This window comes from Nelumbo lutea, chromosome 6 (genome assembly GCF_056320005.1).
Source record: "Nelumbo lutea isolate HS-2025 chromosome 6, American lotus-T2T, whole genome shotgun sequence".
Lineage (NCBI taxonomy): Eukaryota > Viridiplantae > Streptophyta > Magnoliopsida > Proteales > Nelumbonaceae > Nelumbo > Nelumbo lutea.
Window position 1 is genome coordinate 27,240,157 of NC_142689.1, and position 9,586 is coordinate 27,249,742.

Below are 9,586 nucleotides of genomic sequence, written 5' to 3' on the forward strand. Positions count from 1 at the left end.
TTGGTTTACCCAATAAAATTTAGGGAGAAGTACCAATCAGCCCACATCAGAATTTACTAGGCCCAAAGTACAGGGGGAATGCATCCTGACCGTGAATTGATGCCAAAATTCACGGGCAGGATGTGATTTATAGGGGAAGAGGGCTAGTTGTAAGGGGGAGGGGGGTCTGGAATTCAGAATTCTGCATCCTTTACTTTTCTCTAAAATTTATTGACTTTTTTTGACAGAAATATCAATATTTATAAGCTGTCTTCATTTAAATATTTAGTCAATGATGTCAATTGATCAACTATAGCTTAAAAAACTTTTGACATATGGTGCCCAGGCTTTTCAAGGTATCCTTGTTTATCTAGAGGTCAAAAATGTAATCTCAGCTATCACAACTTTTTGCTTCTTTATATATATATATATATATATATATATATATATTGCCTTGGGCGCGCGTTTGAAAAACCACTCATTTCTAACTGAGTTGGATTTGCTCCTTATAAAGCATACCTCACATGATCTCATAGTATTTGCAGTTGCACATTGAGAATATCTCCCATACTTGCATATTATTGTTTATGAGAGATATTTTCTATGCACGGCTGCAACATGCTGTAAGGTTAGTGTGAAGCACGTTATATGAGGAGCAAATCCAAATTCCTACTGACCACCAAAACAATATTAAAAATTTAATGATAATCTATAACAAAGTCTAAAGACCCCTACTTTTGAATATAATCCCAGGGTAGAAATCTTAATTTGAAATGCCTCAATAAATCCATTTTATTTCTCTCATTAAGTTTTAAATGCATTAACTCCCGTTTCTCTCATTAAATCTAATATTTAAGATATTTTTTATTCTCACCATTAAAGTTCACTTACTATAAATAATTTCAAAGGTATAGATTTTAATCATAGATAAGTAGATCGATATAGGACCATTTTCCTACCTAAAGTATCTATAAAATAATAAATAAACTCCAAAAAGGCACTATGTCCATGTTCATGAAAATTGAATTGCCCCCAAAAGAAAATTGAAAATCAATCTCGAAATTGATTTGTTTTGACTTTTTGGAAGATGCACATCTTTGTATTAGACTATTATTAATTAGTCAGTTTGTTTCATAAATTAAGGATAAAGAAAAGATTCATACGAGCAAGGATTGAAAACTAAAATATCTTTACATTTAAGAAAATTAATACTAAACATTATTGGTAGCCTCACAAGCTGTAGCAATTAATTCATATAAATTAAGGAGGAAATTAAAACTCTAGTTGATAGAGAATTTGCACCAGTCTGCACTTCATAATCAATATGCTGTTGAGCCAGTTTTAATAATCTCTTTGAAGAGTTGTGATTTCCACTTATTATAATCTCGTAATTAATTGGTTTCTAAATATTGGTTTCCGATGGCCGTCCACTTGCTCTCGCTGGAGAAATTCAGAGGCCGGAAGTGAAAGGCACATTGGAGGCTGGTAGCCATGAACTACCAGCAATGAAGTTTCCTACGGTGAACTTGGATGCTTCAGCTACGCTGGTTATGACACGATAACCACCCCATTTCACTCGGTTGGCTGTGGACGAACCGGGGCCTGTGTTCTGGTACTCCCCATAATACAACGTATTGAGACCAAAACTTCCACTCCATTCCAACCAACCGGCTGGTTGGATCAGGTTATCCAGAAATGACTTGAGGATAACAGTTCGAGAATACTGCCTCCATGGCCTTCCGAGGTATGCCTTTACTGAGCTCTGAACTGGCTTTAGGTCGGAAGCGGCTGTTATCTGAGAAGTGTGTATCACAATTCCGGTGTTCTGGTTGGGGTCAATTCGACCTTGTGCCGTTACTGTGACTACGCCGTTGATGGGCTTTCTGGAAAAGATGTTACAGTTCTGTAGCACAACGGCTGCGTTTCCAAAGATGAAATCCACTGTGCCGTAGATTGCACATTCTCTGTAGAATTGTCTCTCAGAGTGGACGTAGAGAGTGTCTTGATATCCTTCGAAACTACATCGGTAGAATACGGAGAGGTCAGATCCCGAGCGGAGCGCCACTGCCTGCCCCTTTCCCGGCCCAGCGGTGTTCCGGAATGTGATGTCACGAGCGATGAATCCATCTCCCACGACCGCTGAAATCCAAGTTTTATTTAACGGAATTGAAAGAAAACTTCCATCATTTTGAAACAATAGGTCATTATCTTTTATTAAGAAACCCATATATTATGTAGGTCGGATTTGGAACTGCCCGATCCGGACTAAAGGTGAACCCCTTGAGTATTAGCCAAGTTTTTGTACCCCAGTAACACGCAGGGTTGGAAGGTTAGGTGATCAGTCCAAATTACAACCCCATTGCAATCCACGACGACTCAACGTGGTGGACCATATCGACAAAAGAGGACCCATATAAATCAATGAAGTAAATGGATATGAAAATGAAACCAAGAAAGATCCACTTAAAATTAAGTCCAGGACCACTTAGGCTGCATTTGGCATTCCTTATTTCAAGGACTTAATTACTTCTTTTTGCAGTTAAAATGAGTTTTTAACTACAAAAAGGAAGTCTTTAACATAACATAAGGAATGCCAAATACAATCTTAAACAGTTAAACCCCGTTAATGGGGTGATTATTTTCCTCTCTTGGGGAGAGGGTGGGGGTGGGGTGAGTGAATGAAGCAATAGCTAGCTACTTGTAACCGGGGCACCTTATGATAATTCTGCCAAAAGGGGTAAAGAAACTATTTGATAATTAACTTTATTAAGGTGTGTTTGGCAAGTCTTTTTAAAAATATTTTCCAGCACCCAGATGGTTCAAAGATATATTGAACTTAGGGGGTCTTGTCATTAAAAACAAAGACCATTTGGTAAGCCGCCTAGTAGAGGACTTTTAAAACAAGTATAGAGGCCATCTATCTATCACGCAGAAAAGCTTTTCAAAATTCGGTATTTTTGGTCTTTTTAGGTTTTTCCACACATACATCTTCTCTTCTTTTCATCTTTTGGTTACCAAAAAAAACTGATTTTTGGTCTTTCGAACTTATCAAAGCCCAGAAGGCCACGTGGAATGACATGTCAAACACTGTCTAAAGGAGAGGATGGGTTTATTTCAGTTGAAGCCTTAGCTCTACCTCTAAGCAAGAAAAGATGAACTCAACATAAGTTGTGTCTTAAGCCCAATAAAATTAAATAAAAGCTCATTGAACTCACCAACTGTAGCAGAATTGAAAGTGGTGGAGCCTCCCCCAACGCTCATGCTTCCGGTGATTACAGTGTTTCCTATGCCATCACCAACAAGCATCAAATTTGGGCTTCCTATGTGCAAATGCTCTGCATAAGTCCCTGCCTTCACTTGTATCACAAACCGGCCGCCCGTGTTCTGCTTGGCCGCCGCGTTGATTGCCTTGTTGATTGTCTTGAAGTTCCCTGACCCATCTCGTGCCACCACAAGAATTGCCCGTGAAGCCAGAGCAGTTGCCTGCAAGAGCTTTCGATCTCGGGGCGATACCCAGGTAGGGAAACCTTCGTGATATGTTTGTTCATTAGGCAGAGCTACTGGCTTGTTAATTGCAAGGATGTTACTAATTAACTTGGAGACATTGTTGGACATAAGAGGCAAGATGTAGTCGGAGACACCGAGCTCCACGAAACCGGTGCGGCATGTCTCAAGGTTGGTCAGAGCTGTGCTCAGCCATGTTTGCAAATCAACATCAGTGCACTTGGCGCCCGGGTTGACAGTGAGGTTAAGTCGAGCTATTGTGTTCTTGTAGAGCTCGATGCAGTCTGTCCATGCGGCCTTCTCACGCTCATTGCGGCACTTGGGCCCAAGCAACATGTTGTTGCTTTCAGCCTGGATTGCTTGGTCCAAGGCAATTTGCATTGCCAATTTCTTGGAATCTGAATGACCTGAGAGGAGGGAAGAATGAGGGTGGTGACCCATGTAGTACTCACAAGACTGGGGATAGGATGTTTGGCTGCACCATGTTCTTATGTTTGGAGGAATGTGGTCGGAGAACGACGGAGAAGAAAGGAGAGAAATCAATATTACAAGTGTTAGGAACTCATGGAGCGCCATGACGTTCCTTTCTTGATGGGTTTGCTTGGAGCTCATGCCTCTCATGGGAGCCCTTTATATAGAAGAGATACGAGGGATATGGCAATTAGTTGTTGCATGTAGTAGCTAGACAATAAGAGACCGACACTTTTTTCTTTTTTTTTATACAGTGAAGGAGAGTGGAAAAACCATGTTAACTTCATAACTTGTTTCCGAAGCTCCTGCTTTAGTGAAAAAGGCCTTATCTGCTGGGGTCGGGACAGATTATTGCTAGCAACAAAGTGCCAAGGAACATTGCACTCCAGACTCCACAACACTATTTTATGATCCCTCATTCCCTCCTATGGTGGCTCGGTATGTTATAGGGGAGACTTGGGATCAAATCAAATCCCAAGCTTTTTTTTTGAGAGATCTTCTGGCAGATCTAAGAGATAAAAGACGATATGAAATTGTACATTAAGATCTTAACAATCTGAAAATCGTTTGATTAAGGTGCGTCTTTCTGTGCAAAAACATGATGAAAAAAAAAAAAAAACCCGAAAAGCTCCATTTGGAACTTTCCGAAAATAATCCAAAACATACCGTCAGTATTTGAAAATGTTTTCATATAATTATGAAAATTAGGAAGAAATTTAACTTTTTTTACGGTTGCCCTCACTCAAATAAAACAGTAGGGGGTCAAATAAAAGAATGACACCATGTCTCTATTCCATATTGACCAAGTTATGGGGTCATTTTTTTTCATTTCACATCCCTCAACAATTCAATCTCATCTCTCTATTCCATCTCTTCAAACCTAGTGATGACAATTTTCCTTGTCCTCATTGGGTATTCATCCTCACCTCTCGGTACCCTACCCCCATTGATCAAAGGTCCTAAATCTGCCACTGGCTTTGCGTGTCCTTTCGGGGTGGCATCTTTTCATGACTAAATCTTTTCCCAACCAACTGGGAAGGACCAAAATGCAAGTTTCCGAGCTTCTAAACAGTAGACAGCCAACGCAGAAAGACACACCGAATGGGGCCTTAGTTTTATATAGTTCCGTGGATCTCTCACACAGTGTTTGGACAACATAGGAAGTGTATGAAATCCCTAATCAACCATTAATTTAGACATTTTCAATTAATTAGTGGTCATTTAAGTCCAATTCACGCATTATATTTTTGTTTATATCTAATTTAAACAATTAATTATGCTTTAATGAGAATGACCAATTTCTGGTCAATATGGCAACTGGGCGTGCTGATTTTATATATATATATATATATATATATATATAGATATATATATATTAAAATTCATATAAAATAAAATTTTAAGATTCTTTTAATTTGTGCCCACCTAGGCTCGTGCTGTGTTTCCCTTTTGAGGGGTTCCAAGCAGACATGGTCCACTACAGTGCGAGCGACTTGCAAAAGTGGTCCTTGATGGCCCGACACAGCGACCTGAAAAAGTAGTCCTTGATGGCCCGGCACGGCCCACATTGTACCTCTAGTAACTCTCTGTGTTGATGTCCGAACCATTTGAGAAAAGTCAGAAAACCTTCTCCCCTGTTCAAACTGATCCAAATGTCAAAAGTTAAGAATGAAGGAGATTTCGTTCTATAAATCATTGACACATCATAGAACTACTAGGCCAACTTTCCCAAGTACAAGTTAGACATGTCTATCGTGAAGCTAATTGATGTTCAGATTACTTGGAGAGTGCTTAGTATATGAACAGACCGGTATATATGTCTGGTTGGTTAATCTGCCAACTGCTCTATACTCACATACAAAATATGCAGACTTTGTAGGAGTTTCCTTTCTCAGAGTTTGTAGTTCTCTTTAGTTTAATATGATTTCCTTTGATATATAAAAACGGGGTTGCTTTCTCAGAGACTGGCTCTCAATCAAGATCCATGTAAGTTACGCTCTTTTATCTATATTTGTATATAATTCTATCTAATTCTCCTGCAGTTGATTTATGTAGAGCTATGTTTCTTTTTCATTATTTAGGACGAGATTATAGTCAGTTTCTACCGCCTAGAAGACTAATTACACCGACAGCCATCATCCATCCAAGCAACTGTTCAGACGTTCAAATTATGAAAAATTAAGTAGTCGATCAGGTCAAGATATGAGGACAAGCACTTGGATTTGTCTAACATGGTCCCCTACATGTGACCCATGATTTTGACATCCCCAGTTTTGAAATAATTTACAAGGCATTAATTCCCTACACGGCATTAGTTAAACAAAATCAAGTTATTTTTACTTTTGTTTTTCAAAACAAAAAGATTTTTTTTTTTTTATTCTTTTGCTAAAGTGGCAACTTCTAAAGCAAATGAAAAGAAAAGCAAACATATTGTAGAACTTCCCTTACTCAATTTAATCGATAACTTTGATTCGTTACTGGAACCATGATTTTCAAAATCGGACCGGACCGAACAACCGGACCGGAAAAACTGGAAACCGGTCAGGTTCATTTTCCCCCAAAACCAGATTTCCCTTCAAAATCGTTGATTTTGATCAGCAAACTGCTGAACCAGTCGGTTAATCATTCGAACGGTTTTGACCATTTTTTATTTTTTTGAATTTTTTTGTCAGAACAAGCCAAGCGTTCGGGACTTTAAAAACCATGACTAGAACTTTTGGTTATTAGGGTAGACGTCAATCTCTGATTTAAAAAGATAACATCCATCCCCTTTGACCCTATACCAAATAATAGGTTTTAATAGAAAACTAGCGGGATCGGTGCAATGTATAAATTTTGTTAAGAAAATAATTGTTTTATATTATATCTTTTAAATAGTTAATAATTATTTATATTTTATATATTATTTTTAATAATTTTTTTGTAATATAAAAATAATAATAATTAATTTCAATTAATTTGTTCATCAATTTGATGAAATTGACCAAACAGACCCAACTCGACTTGAGTTGTTCACTTTCTAGTATTTTTGGTCAACTTCAATTCAGCAATTTCCTAATTCGACCAAGTTGGATTAGTTTCAGTTTGACTATTTGTAAACCGACCAAAATCGAACCGACCTGATCATAAATATATACATATATATATATATATATTATATTTCAAATATAATCTTTTGTCAAGATTTAGGTTTCCTTGTTGTTTAGATTTATTCTATTTTAATAAATCCCTATTAAGTAGGTAGTTTCCAGTTTGACTCATTCTCTGCTCTTTACCACGTTATTTGTTAGTGTAAAACGTAGGCTGTTTTTTCTCTCAATTAGTTATTGTAAAGGCTATTTATTAGCCAAAGTTGTTGATCAATAATAAAGAATCATTCCAGTTTGTTTTAAGCTTGTTCTATTCAAGTTCTTATTCACAACATTCTGGTATCAGAGCCAGGTTGGGCTTGAAGAAACAAAGCAGCAACCTTTGTGATTTGCAGCAGCAAGATAGATGATGACTGTAGGGAATTTTGTGCAACCTGCTATTCCTCACTTTGATGGTCATTACGATCATTGGAGCATGTTGATGGAAAACTTTTTAAGATCCAAGGAGTACTAGAGTTTTGTGGAGACTGGTTATGTTGAGCTAGAAAGCGGAGCAGTATTGACAAAAGCGCAACAGAAGAAGCTTGATGAGATGAAGCTAAAAGACTTGAAGGTGAAAAATTATCCATTTCAAGCCATCGATCGAACTATCCTAGAAACCATCCTACAGAAGAACACATCCAAACAGATATGGGATTCCATGAAGAAGAAGTATGAGGGGAATGAAAGGGTGAAACGATCCATTCTTCAAGCTCTTCGCAAAGAGTTTGAAACTCTTGAGATGAAATCTGGTGAAGGTATCTCTGACTATTTCTCAAGAGTGATGTTTGTTGCCAATAAGATGAGAGTTCGTGGTGAACAAATGAGAGATGTTACAATAGTAGAAAAGATACTTCGATCATTGAGCAACAAATTCAATTATATTGTTTGCTCAATTGAAGAGTCAAAGGACATTGATCGCATATCAATTGATGAACTGCAAAGTTCCTTAATTGTTCACGAGCAGAAGCTCCATATGCACAAAGGAGAAGAGTAGGCACTGAAGGTAACTTATGAAGAAAGTACATGGGGAAGAGGTCGTGGTCGCGGATCCATTTGAGGAAGAAGCAGAGGCAGAGGATGCCAATCCTTTAACAAAGCTACTGTAGAATGCTACAAGTGTCACAAACTTGGACATTTTCAATATGAATGCCCAAGTTGGGACAAAGAGGCCAATTATGCTGAGGTTGGAGAAGAAGAAGTGATGTCGTTAATGTCCTATGTTGAAATAAATGAAGCAAAAAAGGAGGATGTTTGGTTCTTATATTCGGGCTGTAGCAACCATATGTGTGGAGACAAAGCTCTCTTCTGTGACTTTAATGAAAACTTCAGGCAACTGGTGAAGCTGGGAAATAACTCAAAAATGACAGTGATGGGGAAGGGTAATATAAAGCTGAAAATGAATGGATTCAATCATATAGTCACCGAGGTATTTTATATGCCTGAATTGAAGAACAATTTACTGAGCATTGGGCAACTGCAGGAGAAATGTTTAGCAATTCTTATTCAACACGACAAGTGTAAAATCTATCATCCTGAGAAGGGCTTGATCATTCAAGCAGAGATGTCTGCCAATAGAATGTTTACCTTGTTGGCTACGTCGCAACCAAAGAAATCAGCTTGCTTTCACACAGCCACACAAGACTTATCACATCTCTAGCACTGCCGATATGGACACTTGAGTCACAAAGGATTGAGGACTCTTCAAAACAAGAAGATGGTGAATGGACTACCACAATTCGAGGCTTCAAAAACTGTGTGCACTGATTGCATGGTTGGAAAGCAGCATAGAGATCCAATTCCAAAGAATAGCACTTGGAGAGCATCTTCGAAACTTCAACTCATTCATGCTGATATATGTGGCCCTATCACACCAATCTCAAACAGCAAAAAGAGGTATCTAATTAGCTTCATTGATGATTTTAGTCAAAAGGCATGGATTTACTTCTTGGTTGAAAAATCTAAAGCTTTAGTTATCTTTAGACAGTATAAAAGTTGTGTTGAGAAAGAAACAGGTTCCTATATTAAGTGTTTGCGTATTGATCGAGGGGGTGAGTTCAATTCACAAGAGTTTAATGAATTTTGTAAAGAAAATGGCATCAAGAGGCAATTGACAGCAGCTTACACTCCGCAACAGAGCGGAGTTGAAGAGAGGAAGAATCAGACCATCATGAACATGGTTCGAAGTATGCTTTCAGAGAAGAAGATTCCAAAGACTTTTTGGCTAGAAGCTATGAATTGGACAGTGCATATTCTAAATCGAAGTCCTACTCTAGTAGTGAAGAACATAACTCCGGAGGAAGCTTGGAGTGGAGTCAAGCCTTTAGTTGAATATTTTCGAGTGTTTGGCTGTATCTCACATGTTCATGTACCTGATGTCAAGAGAACCAAGTTGGAAGACAAAAGTTTTATTTGTGTGTTGTTGGGAGTTAGTGAAGAATCTAAAGCTTATAGGCTCTATGATCCAATAGCCGAGAAGATTGTAATTAGCAGGGATGTAGTTT

At 38.1% G+C, this 9,586-nt stretch overlaps 2 protein-coding genes across 2 annotated transcripts; one reads left to right on the forward strand and one right to left on the reverse strand.

Annotated features, from left to right (window-relative positions):
* Positions 1 to 1,151: 1,151 nt before the first annotated feature.
* On the reverse strand, positions 1,152 to 4,103 carry LOC148848149 (pectinesterase 2-like). The gene is made up of 2 exons (XM_088948324.1): positions 3,195 to 4,103; positions 1,152 to 2,118 (listed from the first exon to the last, which is right to left on the reverse strand). Exons 1-2 carry the CDS (start codon positions 4,093 to 4,095, stop codon positions 1,430 to 1,432), a joined length of 1,590 nt encoding a protein of 529 aa, XP_088804450.1. The 5' UTR covers positions 4,096 to 4,103; the 3' UTR covers positions 1,152 to 1,429.
* A 3,532-nt stretch (positions 4,104 to 7,635) lies between these two features.
* LOC148848150 (uncharacterized) lies at positions 7,636 to 8,079 on the forward strand. Its single transcript, XM_088951306.1, has one exon. It carries the CDS (start codon positions 7,636 to 7,638, stop codon positions 8,077 to 8,079), a length of 444 nt encoding a protein of 147 aa, XP_088807432.1.
* Positions 8,080 to 9,586: the final 1,507 nt, after the last annotated feature.